A 23,912-nucleotide genomic window follows, 5' to 3' on the forward strand; every position below is an offset into this window, starting at 1 on the left:
TCTAAAGTTAGACTAGAGCCCTCCCCCACCCCTCCACACCCTTTCCCCAACTATCCCAGCTTAGATATTGTAGATACCACCAGCAACCAATGTTATATGATTTAGCACATTGTAAGCAATTACCAAATGACCTATTACAGACTAGTACACTGCCTTGGCAGACCCCTCTAAAGTTCGACTAGAGACCCAATTTACCCAAAGTATGGCGTAGCTTAGATATTGTAGATACCACCAGCAGCAAAAAAAAACACCTAAAACAACATGTTTAATTGAATAAAGTTTAACTTTAATCGAAACAATGGAAAATATATCACATCAATGATGACGATAAAATGACCATTACCATTCTAAAGGAAAAAATAGTTTAAGAGTTTCAATTAAAACTTATAACTTATATAACAAGTACGGATTTAGCATTTAGCATTCCTTGCCTTTGGATGTCAAAGATACATTTGTCTGTAACAGTGTAACTCTTGGACCTATTTTAAGAGAAAGCTTAGTAATCACCTTAATCAAATTCACGATTGTAGTAACTTAATCTAAAGTGATTTGACTAATAGTGGGTAATTTTAAATGCTGTATATTATAATCTTAATCCTGTATTCATATTTATATATATATATTTATATAGATGATTTTTAAGTTGAACAATGGCTTTGCGTTCTTCTTTCGTGATTTAGGTGTTTTAGCACTACGGAGAATATTAGCCATGCGTGATCGGAGACTAGCTGTGTTGTTGCCTGTGATTTTGCTGCAGGCATATTCGGTCACTACAATTTAGTCGTCCTCGGGTATTTTGCTGGATTACGGTGCAAAATTTAAGACTTTCGCTAACACACTAGATTGTGAATTTGTCAACTTGTACTTGAAGAGATTTACGACCTATTTTTTAAGATATGCACCTCCTAAATTAGGATTATCATCAGAATTATGCAAAACTGCGTTGTGTAGCGATGTAATTTTTTCACCTGCCTCCGTTTGTTTTTCTAGAATTTGTTCTTTCCTTTGGCGCTAAAACGAGTAGTCTTCTTTTCCAGCTGCTTAGAAAGGGGTCGTAGGCTTCCCATCATGCATGAGTCGAGTTTACTATATTTTTCGATGACAGTACCTTTTATACCCTAAAATTGTAAATTTTCGTCGTATGTTTCAGTTATAATGGTTTAATTTCATACAATGAGTAAAGATTATTAGGTTAGAAATACTCAGATTAATAAATTTTTTTTCAGTTTTGTTTATTTTGAAATAAATAATATCAATATTTAAAAACATGATTAGCTCGCCACGACGACGTGCTGCAAAATTAGGTGACCTAGCCTTACGTGATACAGACCACGCGAACCTAATTTGGAAATTTCACTTAATTTGGCGTTACAGGGCATAATATGACCAGTTGGGCCGCAGGTGATTACTATAAAACGCTCAGTGCACAGTCCTACTAAACACCACCAGATGCCTACCAGATCAAATCCTACCACCAGAAAGCTTAATTCGGTCGGGAACTGATAAAATTGTCGATTGAAGTTGAATCCCAGAATCGAATGCATTTGATCATCATATAGTATTACAAAACAAACGTTCATCCGTGTCTATATTGTGTATTGTATTCAGCGGTAAGGCGTTACCAATGTATTTATTTGTTCAAATAAATTCTTTTCTGTGCATTATAACATTTATACTTTATTTCATTCCAGACCAACAGCGAATCATCACCACTAACAGGCTGGTTAAAATCTTTGAAAAAACTATGTTAGATAACAAATTTAAATCATTAAAACAAGATGACATTTTTTTTAATGAAACAATAGAATTGACTAGTACGGTCCGATTCCAGTAAATCCGACACACCGTTCTGTCAGTAATGGTATTCTGTTTAATAATGCGTGTGTCTTTTTGATCATCTAAAATTGTACCCTAAGTATTTATTCAGAAACAATCCAAATTTTATCATTTTCGATTTTCATGTAATTATCCTTCCAAAAGTCGGTTGTCATTTAAAATTCGTTTACGCAATCTGGAGAAAATGTACAAAGACATCTTCCAAAATTGGTACAAAAATACTAAAGCACAAAATTGATGAAGGCTATTTTTGCAAAACAAGGTTTAATTGGATGCAAAGATGAAAATGATTTTGTTTGATCAACATTTCTGGAAGCTGTTAAATTTTAGATACGAATTCATGTAAACATTTTGCATATCGGATGTTCTGATGTCATCATATGGCCAGTTTGCGTCATAGTTCATCACATTAAAGAGCATGTCCAAATTAAGGTTAATAGGTTGTTGCTCGGATAATTTCCTTCCAAATTGCTATCTTCGTGTTTCATTTTGATGACATGATCATGTTAAAAATTGGAATAAAAGACAGGTCTCGTAATTTTATCTATGCTAAACTGTATGTAGTATGTATATAGTGTATACTGTTTAGACACAAAATGGAGAGCACACTAACATTTTATTTTCTTCAGGTCATAATGGCATAATCTTTTTTGAGTGCGCAATATTCTAACGTGTGATGTGCATGTGGCGTTTGTCGTGCGGATAACTAACTCGTCGAAGTGACTAGTTCAAATCTAGTTTTTATTATTTGTGGGCGAAAATTTCTTATTTTTTACACATTTGTGGCCAATGGTCGTTTTCACATTGGTTGCCGCTGTTTTCACATTTGTGGGTGATGTGTTTTCACATTTGTGGGTGATGCGTTTTTTATATTTGTGGTTGTTTTCACATTTTTAAGCATTTTCACATTTAGGGGTTCAACCCCGTTGCCCCTTCCAATGTTGAGACTCCCTCCCAGTTACTGTTACATAATTGAAATAACTAGATGGCACGCTCGCTTCGCTCGCGTACCATCTAGGTCGTGCCCACAGATGGTTCTCGAATACACAGTATTTCCAGCGAGAAAAAAATGGAGATTTCAAATGTACGTACTGCCGGACTATAATACATTGTCGTTTACAGAAACGAATAAATATACACAATGATTTATGTAGTCAGCTAAAATTAGCACCCTGGGAATTACTTCCGAGAGAGAAACAAAATGAGTCAATTTTTTTTATTTGGACTCATTTAAACAAACCCAATTTGTGTTTTGTATGTAACATTAAGGGTTGAGGGATGGGGGAAGAAGATAGGTACAAAGAGGAAACATTTTAAAATATATTCTTATCCACTCGGTAACGAAATATTGTTTTTAATGTTTTATAGGCCTATAAATAATATACCACTAAATACAGTAAAACATTTACGATTTAATACGGTACTTTGTTAAAACTCTCACTGTCATAGTCGATTGAAATAGTAAAGTACATGTAACGATACACCACTACGACGTTTATATATTTTTAAATTATTAATTAATACAAACGTTGAGAAGCAACTGTCAGTAATAACGTTTATTTATTTGTATATTATATGTTTATAATCTAACAGTAGGGCCTACCCACATTCACAGTAATAAAGTTTATTTGTATATATTTTTATATTACATCTAACAGTACCAACACTCACAGTAAGAAATTTGCGATTCAAATTGCGATCAAAAGTGGTTAATACCTTAACAGTATTGTACAGCATTGCAATACTATTTATGTTTATTCTCCAAGGGGGCCCATAAATCTAAATCTATACCTCTATGGTTAAACCAAATAATTTGGAATGTTTATTTGTATATTATATGTTTATAATCTAACAGTAGGGCCTACCCACACTCACAGTAATAAAGTTTATTTGTATATATTTTTATATTACATCTAACAGTACCAACACTCACAGTAAGAAATTTGCGATTCAAATTGCGATCAAAAGTGGTTAATACCTTAACAGTATTGTACAGCATTGCAATACTATTTATGTTTATTCTCCAAGGGGGCCCATAAATCTAAATCTATACCTGTATGGTTAAACCAAATAATTTGGAATGTTCCATTCATCACAAATCAATACATTTGTAAAAACGTATATTAAATGTATCAAAATAGTATTTTTTAAAGAAAATCGGCCTGTCTTCAACATTATGATGGTGTACTCTAGCTGTTCAACCGGTTTTCAGCTATTAAAAACAATTATCGTAGGAGGAGATAGGAAAATGCGAAGCCTCCTCGCATTTTTGTGGCGGGTATTTTTCAAGATGGACATCCATTATACAGTGTATACCACGGTCGGAAAACACCCCTATTTGGGGCAAATCTTGGAACCTAAATTCGTTTTAACCGTCAATAACTTATTATCTAACTTAATTTAATTAGTAAACAGGGTTACATCAGGTGGTTAAAATCAGTACCGAAAGTACGAACCAACTTTATATACCATCGAGTAAAAATTATAGAAGTAAGGCGCGATTTACCGAATTTTGCCCTTACGTAAATTTATATATAGATACTGTATGTCTTCTATTGGAAATTGAGTCTCTAGTCCGGGTCCTCATGTATTTCCGTAGGATTTTAATGCCCAAAGTGAGATTTTACTTGATTTCACCTTATTTTGGTGCCAGGATACCAAAAATGCTAGTTAACAAATGTTCACAATCCCGTAACCATGGTAACAACCCTAAGTTCAAAATGGCGACCAAATGGCTATATCTCCATAACCCTTTGGTCTATTGATATTGGTATCAAAATACTCGGAATATATATATTTATATTCGTTTATATATATATATATATATATATATTTATATAAATGCAACCGGAAATGCTATTTTTCTGTACTATTGACCTTGACTAGTACTGTATCTTAAAAACGGCTGGTCATAACAATTTTAAAATGGTCTCAAATTGCTTAGACCTTATATATTTATATTTATTGTAATGCAATATTTTGTTAAAAAATGTCTGGAAGCAACGTTATTGACCTTTGACATAGAGAATAGCTTATAAGGACTTTTATTCAGTTGTCTCTGGTCATATCTTCAGAACCTTTTGTCTATTGAAAAGATATTGGTATCAAAATACTCGGAATAAATATATTTATGTTCGTTCTAATAGACCATTTTGACTAAATGTGATATGAAATGCTATTTTTCTGCGCTATTGACCCTTGACCTTGACTCGCACTGTATCTAAAAAACGGCTAATTATAGAAATTTAGAAATGGTCTCAAATTGCTGAGACCATACATATTTATATTAATTTTAATGCAACATTTTGTTAGAAAATGACCGGAAGTAAAGTTATTTTGACCTTTAAACACAAACTTTATGTATAAGCATTTATCTATTTGAGCATGTATCAGCAGTTGTTTGTGGTGGGATTAAAAAATGGGTTTATACATGATTATTATCATTTGAATATCTAATTTCTAATTCACATATTTAGTTTTTATATATTATTATATAAATATAATATACTTTATATTGTCAGTAAGCACATTTATCTATGTAAACAAATTTGGACAATAGTAAAAATTACAGCAGAAATTTATTGCACTGTATTCATTTTACTTCCATCCATTTCACTAAAATGACGTAGTAAAATTGATTCTTCCTGCACTTTTCCTTAAAATGACAATTGCTATACTTTTTACATTTTTGGAGCTCCAAAATTGGATTAAAACATCCTTAATTACATCAACTTTGCGATCCGCGGCTGCTGACACAAACCGATATCTTTTCTCCTTTCAGCCCACAGGTATCAGGAGACATCAGCGGAATTCATCCAGATGAGCACCATGAAATAATATGTTCTTGTTATGAGTTTTTAAAATAGGTATTGTTTTATTGTCATGTTATTTTATATTGTAATTATGATGTATTTGAAGACGAGCAGTGGCGTATCCAGGATTTTGAAGTTGGGGGGGGGGCCGGGAATTGCCAATTTGCCGACAAAATTGGTGTCATTATCTGCTGTACATACACAACGTCTCTGATCAATATATGTTCTAGGATTACATAGTCATATTGTCTTATATGGGATAACGATGCAAAATTAAAACCAAACCAACATTATCTGTTAGTATGTTGTATTCATATTACAATAAAGAAAGAATTAGGAAAATCTGACTTGTAGTTTTCGAAATATAGGGTCTAAAACATCGCCGAAAATGATCGTTTTTAGCCACGAAAGAAGTAAAACAATTTGCGGCCTCAGTCGACAATTCTATTAACTACACCATTTTTGGTTAAAATAATTACACATAATTACGTTTTTTAGTAATTTATTTTATATATCACCATTGGAAATATCAATAAAACATGTTATTAAATGCTTATACAATATATAAAGTTGTTTACTTAACGGAATTCAGAAAAATTCATTGCTCTAACTTTGTGTATTAACGATCAGAGAGATTCATGGTACACGCGCGAGAGAAAACATTCCGCTGCGGGTGATTCGCATCCACCAATCAAATCAGCTAGAATCCTAAATCATTCAACCGTGAGCAATGCCAATCGCGAGAAAGCTCAGCTTTGATTGGCTTACGATGACATCATATCACAAAATGGTGGTTTTGTAGTTGAGCCTCACGGAATATTCTGTTCCAAAAATGAAATACATGGATATTTTTTATGGTATGTGTGCTTTTTCTTTAAAAATTTTGAATAATAAAGGCCTCATATCGATAAAAAAAACGGGTTTTTGGCACTTATAATAAATATATCTTAGACAAAAAAGCACATGGCATGTGGAACTATATAATCTTAGCGTAGGAAGACATACAAATCCCAGGTCATGAGAGGCTCAACTGCATGCAAAAACAAGGTTGAATAGGGTAAGGTCAAAGACTCTTGAGTAAACAATCTACCGCGTACGGGCCGTACGTACGTGCTACACATTTTTTACGTGTTTCGTTAGATGTAATGAAAATAAAAAATAGTTGATCTGAAGGGATCAATGATGATATGATATGTAAATAAACAAACACTCAAAAGAATTATGTTTACAGTTCAATTATTGCCAGAATAAATAGTTTATTTTTTTCCCCGGCACCTTTTTTTTGCCGACGGCCGCGATGATGTGCCGACGGAAACTAAATCAGGGGGGCCCGGGCCCCCCCCCCCCCTTGGATACGCCACTGAAGACGAGCAATGTAATTTTCTCCTTGTGGGAACGAATAAAGATTATACTTGATACTTGATACTTGAACTAGATGGTACGTTCGCTTCGCTTGCATACCATCTAGGTCGTGCCCACAGATGGTTCTCGAATACATAGTGATTTCAGCATAAAAAACTGGCGATTTCAAATGTATGTACCGCAGGACTATAAAACATTGTCGTTTACAGAAAAAAATAAATAGACACAATGATTTATGTATGTAGTCAACCAAAATTAGCACCCTGGGAATTACTTCCGAAAGAGAAACTTGTTACAAAATGAGTCCAAATTTTTGATTTGGACTAATACTTAAAGACCCCTTCCCTGCAATTTTGGACGTTTTTTGGAAAATAATACATATATATCACTTTAAAAACATTAAACCATGTCATTCCTTGTCTTAAATGTACGTTTTATGGTAAATTATGATAAAAAGTGATAAACAATGCACTACCTAAGTAGCTCGCGGCGATCGACCTCTCGTGGACGGTCTTAGGCCTAGCCTAGCTAGGCTTAGTTTTGTAGGCCTAGCTGTTAAACATCGGTAACGTACGAACATCGTACGCTACCTATATACCTAGCCTGACGTTGTATAGTTGCTGCATTAATTGTCTTTCTATTTTTGCCAGACTCCGTTGATACAAATTGGGGAAAACCCGGTATTTTCGCTGAAAAGTTAGGAGTCTTCCATTTGTTTTGGCCTCACGATCGATCGAAAAGTGGGCGAATTACAGGTGAAAAACAAAAATATCAATCCGCGCGCAATGCATTTTGGGATTTATAGCGGGCCGCTATAATTATTAGAATCGACTTATTTTTCACATTTTTAACCGTTTAAAGACGAAAAAAGTTATTGCAATAGGACCATATAGTATTATTTTTACATTAAATATAGTTTGTGATCTTAAATTAGATCTAAAAAACGTAGGGAATGGGGCTTTAAACAAACCCAATTTGTGTTTTGTATCTATCATTAGGGTTAGGGTTGAGGTACAAAGAGGAACAATTTTTTAATATATTCTTTATATTTCTTTATTATCCACTTAGTAACAAAATATTTTTTGTTATAGGCCTATAAATAATATACCACTAAATAGAGTAAAACATATCCGAATAATACTTTGTTAAAACTGTCAGTGTCACTGTCATAGTCGATTGAAATAGTAAAGTACATGTAACGATACACCACTACGACGTTTATATTTTTAGTAATTAATTAATACAAACGTTCAGAAGCAACTGTCAGTAATAAAGTATTATATTATTTTGGTTGGTTGGTACGTATCCGTCATGTCTGACAGTTCGTGACTCTCATGATAGCATTCCACTGTTTACGATCAGCAGCTAGTTGGTAAACAACCGGCAGAGGATGTTCAACAAGGGCCTTAATTCTATCTGTCCATTTTGATTTTGGTCGTCCTGGTTTCCTTGACCCCTTAATTTTTCCCTGCATTATCACTTTTTCAAGACAGTTGTTTTCTCGTCTTGCTATGTGACCCTGTTCGTACACAGGCTAGTTGACCATCATATAGGTTTTTGATCATTTGTACTAGATGGAACTCCAAGTGCAACTAGTGCTTTCCACAAAGCTCCATGACGGACACAGTTGAATGCCTTGGCTTAATCAATAATCAATAAAGACCGTCCTTTGATATTCATTGGACTTCCTTATTATCTGCCGTATATCTCTGGTGCCTCTGCCTCTCCTAAAACCTGCTTGTTCAGGTGGAAGCTCTCTTTCATGATCTTGTCTAAGACGCTTGTTCAGGATGTGCAGCAGGATTTTGCTGGCATGAGATATCATTGCTATAGTGCGGTTGTTTTTGCATTGACTAGTGTCCCCTTTCTTCGGGAGCGTCAAGAAGACGGAACGTATATTAAATCTACCAAAATAGTAATAGTATTTTTTAAAGAAAATCGTCTGTCTTCAACATTATGATGCTATATTGCTGATGCTATTAAAAACAATTATCGTAGGAGGAGATCGGAAAATGCGGGTATTTTTCAAAATGGACATGCGATGCATTGCAGTGTATACCTACCACGATCAGAAATATCCTCCTATTTGGGGCAAATCGTTGAACCTAAATCTGTTTTAATTGTCAATAACTAATTATCTAACTCAATTTAATTAGTAAACAGGGTTACATCAGGTGGTTAAAATCAGTATCGAAAGTACGAACCAACTTTATATTATATACCATCGAGTAAACATTCTAGAAGTGAGGCGCGATTTACCGAATTTTGCCCCTATGTAAATTTATATATAGATACCATGCATTTATTGTGTCAGCATCTTCGTTGCCATTTAAGACAGTCAAGGAGTGAGAGTGGTTGATTCTTCAACTTTTGTACCTTTAATGCTCCTGTTCCTCTTGAAACATTTTCATATATGGAGGTTTCTCATACATTGAACTGCTGCCGGCCATACAGTATTACGTGGTTAGACGTTCCTTGGTTTTTTTTCTTAGATGTTTCGAGATATGAGAAGCAATCTTTCAATGCCAACATTGACAGCAATTTTGTAAGTCATATTGCCAAGCCAAGGAACCAATTTAAGGAGTGAGATTGTTAGAAGTGACTAAGAGGTTTTTGATGTTAACAGCATCTTATGATTTTATCTCCTTCAAGCTACTAAATGTTTTTCATTTTCTTTTCAAGGAGTCCACAACCAGACTTTGCTCACAAACTTCAAACACCTTCAACTCCTTTTTTTTATTATCTCTGTTTAAGATATATTTCTTGACTTCTTTTGAAATTATTACTAAGACAATGTTAAAAAAAGTGTTTTTGTTATGAATGTATTTTGATGAAATCTTGAAGGATTTGTGTGTTTTTTGTTGAAGAGTGAGTTCGATGGGATGTCTAGTTCGATTTCCTCATCTTAAGTAATGCCAACAAGACCACCAACCCATTTCAACTGTTTTCCTACTGTTCTAGAGCCTGATCCGGGAAAAGAGCACTATTTAAATACAGATTTTTTTTCTTTACATTCAAATTAATTCCAATATTTTATTCACTGTTTTGAGTCATCTACATCAAGCCAAGCTGGTTCATTTGTGTTAGATGGCAATGTATCAGACGAGCATGTAAATGAAAACCAGTCATTGGCAAAACAAATCTGCAAGATACCTTCCTAATCGTATATTATTATAATTACCATCAAATCTCACTCTGACATTTACTACTTTTAGCCAAATCAGAAATCTTAAATTAATACGTTTATAGAGGATCAAAGTGACTATTGAAAACAATATTTGAAAATGTGAGTTTAGAAAAGAACTGAATACATAACAAATTATCCTAGTGAACGCCAGGCTAGTGATCTGGAGGTTGTTGGAGTCCCACATTACATAAGTATTAATGATGTATTCTTAATAAAAGTGAAAATTACATCAGAGTAGGGCCAAAACATCTGACCAATATTTATCCATCCTAGTAAATGTAAATAGCTATTCTCTATGTCAAAGGTCAATAAAGTTGCTTCTGGACATTTTTAAACAAAATATTGCATCACAGTAAATATAAATATGTATGGTCTGAGCAATTTGAGACCATTTTTAAATTTCTATGACCAGCCGTTTTTTAGATACAGTTTGAGTCAAGATCAAGGGTCACAGAAGTACAGAAAAATAGCATTTCTGGTTGCATTTAGTAAAAATGTTCTATTACAACGAATATAAATATATATATTCTGAGTATTTTGATACAAATATCTTGTCAATAGACCAAAGGGTTATGGAGATATGGCCATTTGGTCGCCATTTTGAATTTGGGGCTGTTACCATGGTTACGGGATCGTGAAAATTTGTTACCTAGCATTTTTGGTATCCTAGCACTAAAATCAGGTGAAATCCCACTTTGGGCATTAAAATCCTACAGAACCCCTTCATTCATACATAACTGTAATTTTCTAGTTATCATCAATTTTATCTTTCATTTGTGTATTTTCAGAGATGGGCATGATGCCTGAAATTTGCCAAGCTGTTGAGGAGATGGACTGGCTGTGAGTTTGTAGATAGAAAAATTTGTCTCGGATCCCAGAAATATTTTAACTAAACTAACATGCCAAAATCGGGGTCAAATGTTAAAAGTGTGTGGTTCTTAAACTCATCAACGTAAAGATTTGCTTTTGGTGTCAAATTGTTCAGAATTTACGTATTTATCTTTGGTCTAACACAACTTTAGCGAAAAATGTGTATTATTAAATAATTAACGTGTTTGGGAGAACTATTTAATATCAAATGAAAGGAATAAGGAAAATCTTGTGGAACATTGGTCATTGATAGATCAATTCATGTGCTACTGAATACTTTGCTATTACATTTATTAATTAAGTTAATACAATGCACTTGCTCATGGAGGCCATACAGTACATTGGGTCTGATGAAATAAGTAGCTATCTTTGAAATTAAGTTTGTAAGTGTAACTATTTTAAAGATTCCACAAACATTTACTATTAATAGTAATATGTAGTACAATTTTATTCAATATATATATATATTAGTACTATACATTTTGGAAATATGCCAAATGTTTTACAATATTTTACGGATTTCGTCTTCGGCTATATAATATTATTGGTTTTTAGTCAATTATTGAATCAAAGGTCAGTAAAAACATTTATTGTCATTTTTTTAAGACCAAATATAAATATTTAATCTGATATGTATGAGATATAATTCCGTATTACGCCCATTTACTCAGTCCAGCGGATCAGAAGGGTAATATATCCTGTATTACCTGTTTGATGTTTCTACACGCGCATTGTTTATGTAATGTATTGTATTTTTATCGTTGAGCGCATGCGTAGTTGTGATTTCAAGCATCGAATATGAACTAAGAGATAAAATCGTTGCACCCTGCTTGTTCTTGCGAAATATGGGAAATTATCTACATTCTGGTTCCATATTCCATTCGGCCTTCGACCTCATGGAATATGGAACCAGAACGTAGATTTCCCGTATTCCATGAACAAGCAGGGTGTAACTAATAGTATATTCTGAACAATTTTACACCAAATGCAAATCTTTATAAGTGGTTGTCGAAATGTAAGAACCACACATTTTTATGCATACAAATCTGACCCAGGTCCTGGACAAGGGTCAAACATTTAGAAGGATTAAAATTGCTGTTTTTAAAATGTTAATAAATGTTTGTGTTTCTGTTTGTAACAATTAATACGTATTTTAATTTGAATTGACACTATTAGAAAATGTCCACAATTCCCCAGTGAAATTTTGTTAAATGCGACAAATTAATGTACACTAAATCAATTTGACAGTTAAAATTTTATAATTATTTAATTTGTTTGTAGCCTTCCAACGGATGTGCAAAATGAGGCAATACCGCTTATTCTAGGAGGAGGTGATGTTCTTATGGCTGCTGAAACTGGTAGTGGCAAAACTGGTGTATGCAAATTGTTATATTTCTCTAGAAGTAGTGGTTGTAAGAGAATGTTTTAAAAATAGGAAATATTTTACTTGTGTGACGATTATAACTATGTTTATTGCCAATTTAAAAACAACATATTCCAATTTTCTCATTTTACAATATCTTTTATATCTATTATCTAGGCCTTTTGTTTACCTGTATTACAAATTGTTTTTGAAACAATGAGAGACCTTAAGAAAGGGAAAAAAGCAAGTAGTGGTGATTTAGCACCAGGTAAATACAAACTCCTAATTCCATATATTATTATATTACATAGCCTATGTAAATAAGTGAACGTGATTTGTTGAAACAGCATCACATGTCTACCGCTGTGAGGATCGCGATGATTTGTCACAATGCCTAGCTCTTGAAATGCAACTTCAAATTGTTTAAATCTTGATGAAGGTGAATTAGACAGATTGAATCATTGAAGACAAAAAGGATTCTTGATGTACAAAATTTCATGTGAATTTATCCATTAAATAAAACTAAATAAGCAAGTGTTACAGTCAGAGCCTAGACAGCTAGGCCTAGCTTGTATTCAGTGTTTAGTTTTATTTGCATCTATTTTTGTAATAATAATAATAGGTATTGCCATTTCTATTGGTGTAATACATATAATTTGATATCCACTTAGATACATGCTTAGATACATGCTTTGGCAAAATATAGTTCCTTTGGGGATATCAAATGTACACCTCTACATACATGTCAAGTTTGAGGTTACTGCTTGCTTAAGATTTCCCAAATGCCTTGCCTAAATTGGGAAAATATGTTCCTCTGGGCTGGAACATCCCTAATTCATTATCATGCTCACCGAAAAGTTACTTTTTATGTTTTTTGGGGCCTTGAATTGGTGAATAAACAACAGAATTCAAGTCATTTGAAAAAAAATTTGACATTGGTTAAAAAAAACAAATAATTGACTGTCCTATAACTTAGCTCCAATAAAATTATTCTCCTTATTCGACTCAAAAACAAAATATACCCGTAATTTACAACACTTTAGTTTGTTTTTTATTTAGCTTCAGGTAAATGGACAATGAATTCATATGATCGAGACCCGGCATTAGGTAAGTTTTAATATAATGTGTAAAAATTAACAATAATTACTACACTAGTCGTTGGCTGTCCAATAGACCGGCACCATCTTGTTATTGAGTTTGAGGTTCATGAATAAACGGTGTAGAGTAATAGTACAATACAGTGTATCTAGAAATGTACAGTATATATTATGATGCGTCATTGTAACAGAAAAAAAAGATAGTTAATATGTCTACTGTATTCTGAAATCAATATTTGAGTGTCTGTTTTGTTTTCAGTTATTCTAAAAGCAAGAATTATAATTTAAAATACACACTGTAAAATTAATGATTGAAAGATGCAGTCACAAATGAAAAAAAACAAACAATACCAGTATATGTGGTGTGTGATGGGCAAAAGACCGCAGGTCTATGGTTGGGAGTAAATAAAAGCTAATTATTATGGAATTTCAAGACAATATTAACACACATTGAAGGTGCATGTTGTGCTAAAAAATAGTTTTAATGAATTGCAAATATCTATAAAGCAAATACAATTAAATAATTGTTTTTTCCATACCCGGTAATAATGTGTACATGCAGTGAAAGGGTTAAATCGTCTGACTTTATAATTTGGTGTTTTACTTATATTTTGTAGCAATTGACAAAGAAGGCCTCTTGTGCCAGAGCAGAGAGCTTAAATCATGGCATGGAACAAGAGCAAATTTTGGTGTCTATAAACGAGGTATTTAATTTTTGCCAAATGTGTGCGAGTGGCAAGTCCCCCTGGGACTATATCCATATATGGTAATATTCTTTTTTAATTTCTTAATTGTCTTCTTATAATGATTAAGGTGATTAACATACATGCCATATACAGAAAATGTCAAGTCAAAAACTTTTTTTAGATGTCATGTATAGGGACAAAAAGTTTGATCTAAACGGAAAACATAACCTCTCTGTCGGCAGTAATAATACCTGTTATTAAAGTAAACACAAAAGAGGCTGCAAAAATTACACATATAGAAGTTTCATTCCTTTATTTGACTACTTCCCTTCAATATTTTAGGAAAACATTACTTTGAAGCAACAGTTACAGATGAAGGACTGTGTCGTGTTGGATGGGCAACATCAGAAGCTTCATTAAACCTTGGTAAATGTCCTATTAAATTGTTATTTGACCAGCAATATTCAATAAACGTAATCAATTTGGTGGAAATTTCTCAAGAAGTTGTTATATGCTAACTATTTGCACTAATATTTCTAATACAGAACTCTTTCAATATCAGAAAATTTCCTTTTCTTGAGGTCCATTTAAAACACATTTTGAATACCACATTTTCTGGAAAACCAGACATAGGCCAGCCAAGTGTCCTGTATTGGAAGGAATTGACTGTATATAATTATATAGTTGATTTATAATAAGGTAATAAAGAAGAGAGAAATAATAACTATTGCGTAAAGTTGATGTTGAAATTCTGATCGATTTCCATAGCATTAATCTGAATACCTTTATAGCAATTCATTTATTCATTCACACTTTTTATTTTATCTATTAAAATTTCATGTTCATACTAAATCAATCTTTGTGATCTGTGTTTCTAAAAATACTGCACTGAATTTAAATATATTGGCCATATTTTGATTTAGGTTTGTTTTTGTCTAGGTACTGATAAAAAGGGATTTGGTTATGGAGGAACAGCAAAAAAATCATTTGGAAAACAATTTGATGATTATGGAGAGGTAAGTACATAAAAATAGATATTTAAACCTATGTAGACGTCAATTGCAGTAGAATGTTCTCTCGTGGACGGTTTAGGCCTAGCCAGGCTTCAAATAATTTAAACAAAGAAGAGTTGTTAAGATTAGTATTACTGTGGTGTTTAACGCAAAGAAAAAATAGGCTCAAGGAATCAAATTTCGAGGCCGAGAAGTGGGTGCAGCATAGAACAACAATTGGGCAATTTAATGGAACATTCAAGGTCATCCAAGATGATGACCTAGAATTATTTCCAATATAAGTAGGCATAGCCTAGGTGTAGCTAGTAGTAGAGGGTGGGGCCAAGTATACTTGTCTAGCCCACGTAGGCCTAGATTTGTTGTTGATGAAGGTGAAAGTTCGAACTGCTTGCGATGCTGTAACAAGTTGAGTTCAGATAGTTCACCGGTCACCTGAACCAGTTTGATAGATGGATTTAATTTCAGACATGGTCCGACGTATTTGATGCCCATGATACACAAACCAAAATGGACATCTTTTATAATGCAATTGATTTCGCTGTAAACAAATCCTTCCCTATTAATACAATACTTCACAATAAAGACAAAAAGTGGATGACGAACAAAATATGCTCATAAATTATGAAATATTGTGAATATAAATAAATACCATAATCTAATTAAAAAGAAAGTATAAAAGCTAAAACATCTTATAATATTAACAAAGTTTGTTAAGTTTTTTTCACAATGACGTTCCAGACATGAACATCTACATAAATAACAACCATTTATCAAGTAATTGACAATGTTAAACTTCTTGGAGTTGTTTTAGGTTGTGATCTTTAATAGCCATGTTGATCTTATAATAAAGTAAATAAGAAATTGTTCATGTTAAGAAAGCTAAAAGAGGCACACTTTGATTTCTGTGTACTAGATTATATTCGTGCCATCTTTGAATATGCAGTCCCATTGTGTGATACTAAATCTCAAATCTTTGTCGTAACTTAGAGTTGAATTTTTAAAAAAATTCGCTCACAAAATTCTTCTCTACAAAACGGTTTTGCCACTGGTTCCCACAATCAAAGAATGCCTCTTCAATGAAACTGCATAAAATTAAAACCTTTCAAATACCCTTCATGACAACTGAACGTTTAAAAAATGTGTTAAATATAAATAAAAAATACAAATCTATATAAAATCACATATAAAATTAAATTATGTCTATGATCCAGGTATTCTCTCTATGAGTTATTATTCTTAAATGTTTTGGCTTTTAAGGCCATCTTAACATTGTGATCTATTGCCATTTGGGTACAGTTTTACCTGCTTACGAGGGATGGTTAGTTCCTCACAAAAAGAGATATATGATAAGACAGTCTCAGTTAGTTCATGGATATCACTAGTGTTAATCAGGACACTCTATTCGGTAGCCTCTAGGCAGCCCTTAAGCTTTTCAAGATGTTCAGGGTACTCTAATTTAATCGTCTTGTCCACATTGCTTGATTTTAATTTCTGTTTGTAACTTGGAAGTAGCTGTATATATCTTGGTGATCCGACGCGCCGATTCCTGATAACTTGAATGATTTATAAGCTCGCAGTATATTACAATAACAGCAGTCAAGTGTATTTCCTCCTTTTGTTGCAAATGAAACATACTGTTTAAAGTTAGGTAACACACGGTTAAGTTTACATTGATTCTAATCGCCTAGTATTAGGACAGGACTCTCAGGAGAACGTGCTTCAAGTCTCAGTTCTCAGCTATAGCATCCGCAGCAATTGAAATGATTCCCAACAATAACTTTAATGCAACCAATTTCTCTTGGCAAATAAAAAGGCCTAAGTGACAGTGACAGTGACAGCAATTCATAGTCTGTAGTGCAGACTTTGTCAATAACTGTAATATCTGAGCACCATCTATCATTTATGTAACAACATATTCGATTCTGAAGTATGATCACTGCAAACACACAAGAAACCATTGATATTTACACTGCTATCAGGTTAAGTTTACATTGATTCCAATCTCCTAGTATTACGTTTCGGTAATGAAAATAAGATTAGCATCACGGTAGCTCCGATCAAATTCAACCAGAGCACATAGTTCAGTTTTATTTTTTACTGACCTTATATTTGTTAGAAGAATTGAGGGCAATGGAAGTCTATTTAATCTACAACGTAAACATTGTTTAATACCACCTCTTTTCCTTCTCTTCCAATTCTTTTTCTTTTTCTTATATAAATAAAGAGTTTTGCCTGGACAACTCATACATATTTCAGCATTGGCCACGTCACAACACGTGGTGTTATTACGTAGTTCGTAGGCACATCCAGAGCAATTGGGGAGAAAAATAAACACTAGAAACACCAAACTACAGTAGTTCCACAATACAGTCAACTCTCCCAATACCGGACTCTCTGAAAACCAGAAACTCTCCCAATACCAGACTTTTTTTGAGGACCAAAAGGTCCCAAATTTATATTTACCATTAAAAACACATTCCGAATACCAGACTTTCCGGAAAACCAGACTTATTTGGCCGGCCCAAAGGTGTCCGGTATTGGGAGAGTTGACTGTACACCATAACACTTAAAGAAACAACTGACAGCAATTAGACCAAACACAGATTTCAAAACGGCAAATATAGGTTAAAAAAAATACTGCAGTGTATAAGTGTCGCGTTTATGGAAAGCGCCACAAAAAAAAAGAAGGAAAGAAAGGAGGAAAAATGAGTCTGCATCATCATGTAATTTAGTAATTTAATCTACACTTTCAACGGAGCAAAGTTGCAAGAGATGACTTGTGGGAGGTTAAGAATTCTCTCTTTCGGTTCGGTCTTTAGCTAGTTGCTGAAAATTCACCACGCTCTCACTGGAGCATGCGAAAAGCCACTAGAGCATGCGCAAAGCATTGTTGTGCTTGCGAACATAAAAATAAAGCACTTTGGTTTTAATATATTATAGTTTTCCTAAGTGGTTGAGTATGTACAGGCACGTTTGTACAATTTACAATACAATGTTTCCTTTTAATGTCATGTCAAAAATTAGAATATAGATGGATATCGTAATTTCACTTACCTATGCTGTAATGTATGATGTATACTATACAATACAAAATACACACAATTTAGCACTATAAACTTTATAAACATTTATACTTGAAATATAAAATGTCTGGTTATACTCACAGTATAATATTTTTTAATAGACATATGGAATAGATGATACAATTGGTTGTTACTTGGATCTTGATGAACATGCAATGTACTTTTCCAAGAATGGTTTGTATATTTTACATTTTCATTTTGTTTTCATATTTTTTTTAATAGCATAATTTATAACTATACAAATTTACATGAAAGATATATTGTCCCCCTGAAACAATGTTTTTTGTTGAACATTCCATTTTAATGTTGCATAATAATTATTCACTTTGACTAAAAATTATTTTACCTGGGAAAACAGTAATTTAAAAATGTATTGTCCTCCCAAAAACATGAAAAAAGGGTTATTAAAAGACTTTGAATAGTTCCTTTTTCAGTTTTAATAAAGTTAATCACTTTCGTGGAAAACAAATTTAAAACTATTTTTTTCATTTATAACAAAGTTTTTTCAGGGAAATATTTTTTATTTATTCATTTTAACTGTTATGTGACATTAAAATGGCGTATTTAACAACACAAATGTAGAAAAAAATGTTCAGTGGGACAATATTATAGTCAAATTGACTGGAAAGTTTTGGGTTGAATTTAACGGTTTATTTTGTCTTTTTATACGTATAACTTTTTTTTTTAAATTGTGTGTTCTACGAAAGTAAAAACTGCAAAGTGACCTTTTCAAATTAACCTTAATTTTTCATGTTTTGGGGGACAATACATCTTTAAACTGTAATTGTATCTTAATTTCAGGTGTTGATTTAGGACTGGCTTTTGAGCTTCCCAAAATCATGAGAAACTTGGTGTATTTTCCTGCTGTTGTGTTAAAAGTGAGTTTGTTTTGTCTATTTACGTTCACTAGACGCAACCTTCACCTGGGGCTACAAATTGGAATGAGAGGAGATGTTCTATCACTGGTCATTCAATATTAAATTCACGCTGAAATAATGTAATTTTTTGGGCCTTGACATCACTTACAACAATGGCATCCAAATAAGGACATGTTATGAATTACATCATTGTTTGCCGATTACACATTTACACATCGCTGGCGTGTAACACTAATGATAAGGGAGCAACAACAACTGCAGCGTACAACCTGAAGAATATGCCACAGAATTTTCAAACGTTTCTAATTCAGTACAATTACTATTTTCAATTACAAACTAATTTCTCTCTCTCATTACACTCATAAACATTTATTTGTATACTATTATATAGGTATTGTTTGGGGACAAGCTCTACCTTTTTGTTTAGTTTCGATTTATGTATATGTTTATAATTCACTTTCTATATGTCTCACATATACGGTTAAAAAACTCTGTCACACACCCTCAAACACATTAATGTGTAGCAAACCCATACATTATTTATGTATTATATATTTCACCATTAGTTAACAATCATTTTCAAATCTATCCTAAATTTTGATATTGATTCAAGATGGAAGAAGTGGATTATTTAAATAAAAGTTTTCATTAGAACAAGTGTAAATATGAATAAAATAAATGTTTTAAATTAAATATAATAATAATATAATTTAGAATTTACATTAAGTGTAATCATTTTCCTTTTTATTCAGCCTAGTTATTTATCGAAACTTAATTTTATTACTTATTACCTTAATTTTATGTACCTATTTCTATTGCAGAATGCAGAGATGAACTTCAATTTTGGTGACAGTCCATTCAAGTATCCACCTGTAAGTCAAAATGTTTTTTTGCCTTAGGATAAAGCAATACAACAAGCAGTATTTTAATATCTCCTAGAACCTACCTATAAAAGAACCAACAAAAAACAATTCATTTTCTATATGATTTTCTGCTGTTTTGTTTTTATTGTCAGTAAAGTTCTAAATATGTTTGTTTTTAGTGCAGCAGCTTTACTGGAATGAATAAAGCTCCAGCAGACTGCATTGTAAAGTCACCTAATTTTGGTAAGCGAAACAAACTCATTTTCAACTTTAAATTTTTGGACTGTAATGTGTATGACGCAATGAAATAGTATACAAATAATGAATGTTTATGAGTGCAATGGTACAAATAATGGCACGAGGTGAATGATGAAAGGTTATATCAACGAGGCAAAGCCGAGTTGATATAACCTTTCATCATTCACCAAGTGCCATTATTTGTACCATTACACGAATACAAAACATTCATTATTTGTTTTATATAACATCTAAATAACAAACAAAAATGTTTCAAAAAGTACTATTTAACGATCGTTGAATAGTGCGTACTATTGCACGCCATGTGACCCACATTCATCCAATCAAATGACAGGAATTTATATAGGTGTTATATAATATTCCTTATGTAGTTAGCCAATTTAACCAAATGCAATGTTGTTTGGGCCAATATTCTTGAAGTAAGTTTTTGAGTGCAATTATATACGCATGCGTTATATGCACTACCCACGTAATTTCCATATGATGAAATATGACTTGAAATTTATGAGTACCAATTTTGGTTTAATTAAGATACATGCTTATGAAAATATGATTTCTTTAAATCAGACGTAGACCACGTAATTTCCCAGCTCTTCTTTGAATCTTCTCTATCTTATCTATGTGAAATTGTCGGTATAGATATTAGATTGGAGAACAGTATTGGACATGAGGCAAAACAAGAGATTTATAAAATTGCAGCAGGACTGAAGTGCAATTGATCGATTAAAACCCAGCATCTTATTGAATTTTAATGTAACCGTGTCCACTTGATGTGACCAAGACAAATCGTTAGATATTACAACTCCAAGTCAAGTACTATCCTTAGCATTTGAAAGCAAATTTCCATCAAGTAAATGTGTGATGGAGTAGAAGGAACTCGCCTTCTCAACAATGTTAGCACTTGGCACTTTTTAGCATTAAGAGTAAGCGATAGCAGACCACCATAGAATAGTATCAATATCCTGCTGCATGGATAACAAATCATCATTACATTGTATACATTTAGAAATAAAAGTTTCATCAGCATATTGGTATCGCTGCGTCTGTAAATGCAAGCGTAGGTCGTTCAGGTATATATTAAATAACAAGGGCCCCAATACCGTACACTTAGCCGACATTTTGCCATTAAAGACAACACGCTGACTATGGCCAATAAGGAATGACTCTATCCATAACAAAAGTGAACCATCAATTCCATAAGTTTGTTTTAGTTTAGCTATCAATGTTGAAAGCGAAATTTAATCAAATGCACGACTATAATCCAGTGCTACAATGTCAATTCGAGGAACATCATATCAAGTAAGTTAATCCCAGAAGTTGTGGTTCAGCAAGCAAGGTCGAGCATGATTTTCCAGGAGTAAAACCGTGCTGTGCATCGTACATGAGACCAAACTCATTCAGGTGGTTGCAAAGTGCATCTGCGATCTAGCACTTAACATAAAGCGAAGTTAGTACAACAGGCCTCTAATTCTTTAAGTCAGATGGGAATAGCTGCATTAACACAACTCATAAACTTTATTTGAAAGTTATCTATATAATAATAATTGACCATAGCTTTATTTTTTTATTATATTTATTACAAATTTTTTTCTCTACTTTTCTTACTCTAACACTGTATTTTCGTTATGTTGCCACAGGTAGTGGACCTCCTGCGTCTAGTAAACTGGCCCCCAATGCTCCACAGGCTGTTATAATTGAGGTATTTTGATTGTTAACAAATTTTGCATTTTTGTTGTGTTTAGGTAGAAACCACTTCTTAACGGCAATACTAATATTAAGTAAAATATTTATCTCTAGTTGCAATTTTTATTAGGAAGATTTTTGTATTTAGTTTTTTTTGGCTGCGCTTTTTACTACCAATTTTGGAATAAACATATCTGACTTTCCACACAAAACTGAAATAATTCTCTGTATTTTTACTTTTAGGTAAAATAATTAGCTATAATATTAAAGGTTTTTTTGTTTTTTTTGTTAGGGTTCTTATTGCCAATATCGAACTGAATAAAACCTTAATATTACTGAAAAAATTTTTCTGTACTGTAGCTAGTGCCCAAAAAACTTTACAATGATCCTTGACAATCCCAAGAGTTATCCATTTGACTATGAATATGGCCAAACGACAGTGGCACTGTTCTCCACAGCATTATGGAAAGTGTTCGAGGCTCACTTGATCCATGGTTCTGGTACTACAACAAGTTTTACAGATATAAAGGATAATAAACTGTAGTTCCAGTGTACACAAAATGTTTATGTGCACTTTAAGGAACCTATAACTGTACATCTTTCGAAGAAAGTAGGGGTTATACTGGTTTCCACAGCCACTGCCTTCGGCAGAAAAGAGGGTGCTAGAATTGGCAGCACTGACATGACCCTTGGTGGAGAAGCATTATTAAATTCTTATTATTAACCAAGATTTAGTAAAAATAAAAAGATAATTTAAAATATAAATATAGGTGTTATATAATAAAAACAGGTCATTGAATGAAAAATCAGATTTTTTTTTAGCATAGCTTAAATGTTATGGCACAATTTTATGGCAACATAACAGTTTCTCTTCTTGGCCTACTTACAGTATAGGTGACTGGACATTTTACACACAGTATTATTTTTCAGCAGGCAAAATTTGCAATAAATAATGTGGTCAGTAAATTCAACTCTACTCACATGATTTTTCTTTTTATCTAGCCGTCTAGGGAATTGGCCGAGCAGGTATGTAAATACTTTTCAATATTTTTGAATATTTAATTTATGTGTTCATTTTGTAACAATCTGTAACATTTTAATTTATTTTATATTTAAAAGAAAAGAAATTTATTCAAGACACATTGACTGTCTTTTTATTACCAATGGATAAATAATGGCCGCATATGAGACTTTGTCAAAAAAGCAAGATATCGAGAAATCACCCCATTGAATAAACAAAAAACTCTAGTAACCTTGATGGTTTCCTAAAAAACATTTTAGTGATTTTTTTTGTTTAGACTTTGAACCAATTCACACTATTCAAGAAGTATGTTGGAGACCCATGTCCAAGGTACTGTATTTATTAATATTTTAAATATTTAGAAAAGAAATTCACTCTTCTATTTTAATTGTTCCATACATATAATAATATAAAAATCATACATAAAACATCGCAAAAAAAAAAATAGCAAGGTTTCCAAAAGTAACTCGCCCCAAGTTCTTCATTAACGTGTAAGTCACCACCGCATGGAAGACAGCGCAAGAACCAGGGTAATGGCCTCGGCTACCCCAGGCAAGAGTAGCAAGTGCACTGCCATAGTTCAAGTACTGCCCACCAATCAATATACACGCTTCTGAACGCCCGCGAGGCGAGCCACCTCCATTCCACACAACATCATCATATTCCAGTATAGGACGTATAAAACCTTTGTACACTACAACAATATCATACACATTAAGCTCAGCTTGCTTCTATTTGCGCAACTACATGTCTATTTAAACCGGTGGAGATAACTGTGAAGTATATACCAAGGCAAGCTAACAACAGGTTGCTGAACTCCAGAGAAGGGTTTATCTGTGGCTGCTTGGTTCAACAGACACTGCATGCTGCAAAGAATATGTACATAGCAGATGTATTTGT

General features: G+C 33.0%; 2 protein-coding genes across 2 annotated transcripts in view; one reads left to right on the forward strand and one right to left on the reverse strand.

The window, feature by feature from the left end:
• The window catches only part of LOC140057082 (enoyl-CoA delta isomerase 2-like), a 442,575-nt gene that overhangs the window by 233,020 nt on the left and 185,643 nt on the right, over positions 1 to 23,912 (reverse strand). The window lies entirely within an intron of this gene.
• Positions 1 to 23,912, forward strand: part of LOC140057270 (ATP-dependent RNA helicase DDX1-like) — a 44,149-nt gene that overhangs the window by 3,924 nt on the left and 16,313 nt on the right. Inside the window, exons 2-15 of the mRNA XM_072102853.1 lie at positions 10,986 to 11,037; positions 12,349 to 12,442; positions 12,608 to 12,698; positions 13,490 to 13,537; positions 14,145 to 14,231; positions 14,556 to 14,639; positions 15,153 to 15,229; positions 18,411 to 18,483; positions 19,111 to 19,187; positions 20,009 to 20,059; positions 20,230 to 20,293; positions 21,946 to 22,007; positions 22,994 to 23,017; positions 23,290 to 23,342. Coding sequence (XP_071958954.1) covers positions 10,986 to 11,037; positions 12,349 to 12,442; positions 12,608 to 12,698; positions 13,490 to 13,537; positions 14,145 to 14,231; positions 14,556 to 14,639; positions 15,153 to 15,229; positions 18,411 to 18,483; positions 19,111 to 19,187; positions 20,009 to 20,059; positions 20,230 to 20,293; positions 21,946 to 22,007; positions 22,994 to 23,017; positions 23,290 to 23,342 — 937 coding nt within the window. The remainder of the gene's footprint in view (positions 1 to 10,985; positions 11,038 to 12,348; positions 12,443 to 12,607; positions 12,699 to 13,489; positions 13,538 to 14,144; positions 14,232 to 14,555; positions 14,640 to 15,152; positions 15,230 to 18,410; positions 18,484 to 19,110; positions 19,188 to 20,008; positions 20,060 to 20,229; positions 20,294 to 21,945; positions 22,008 to 22,993; positions 23,018 to 23,289; positions 23,343 to 23,912) is intronic.

This window comes from Antedon mediterranea, chromosome 8 (assembly GCF_964355755.1).
Source record: "Antedon mediterranea chromosome 8, ecAntMedi1.1, whole genome shotgun sequence".
Taxonomy (NCBI): domain Eukaryota; kingdom Metazoa; phylum Echinodermata; class Crinoidea; order Comatulida; family Antedonidae; genus Antedon; species Antedon mediterranea.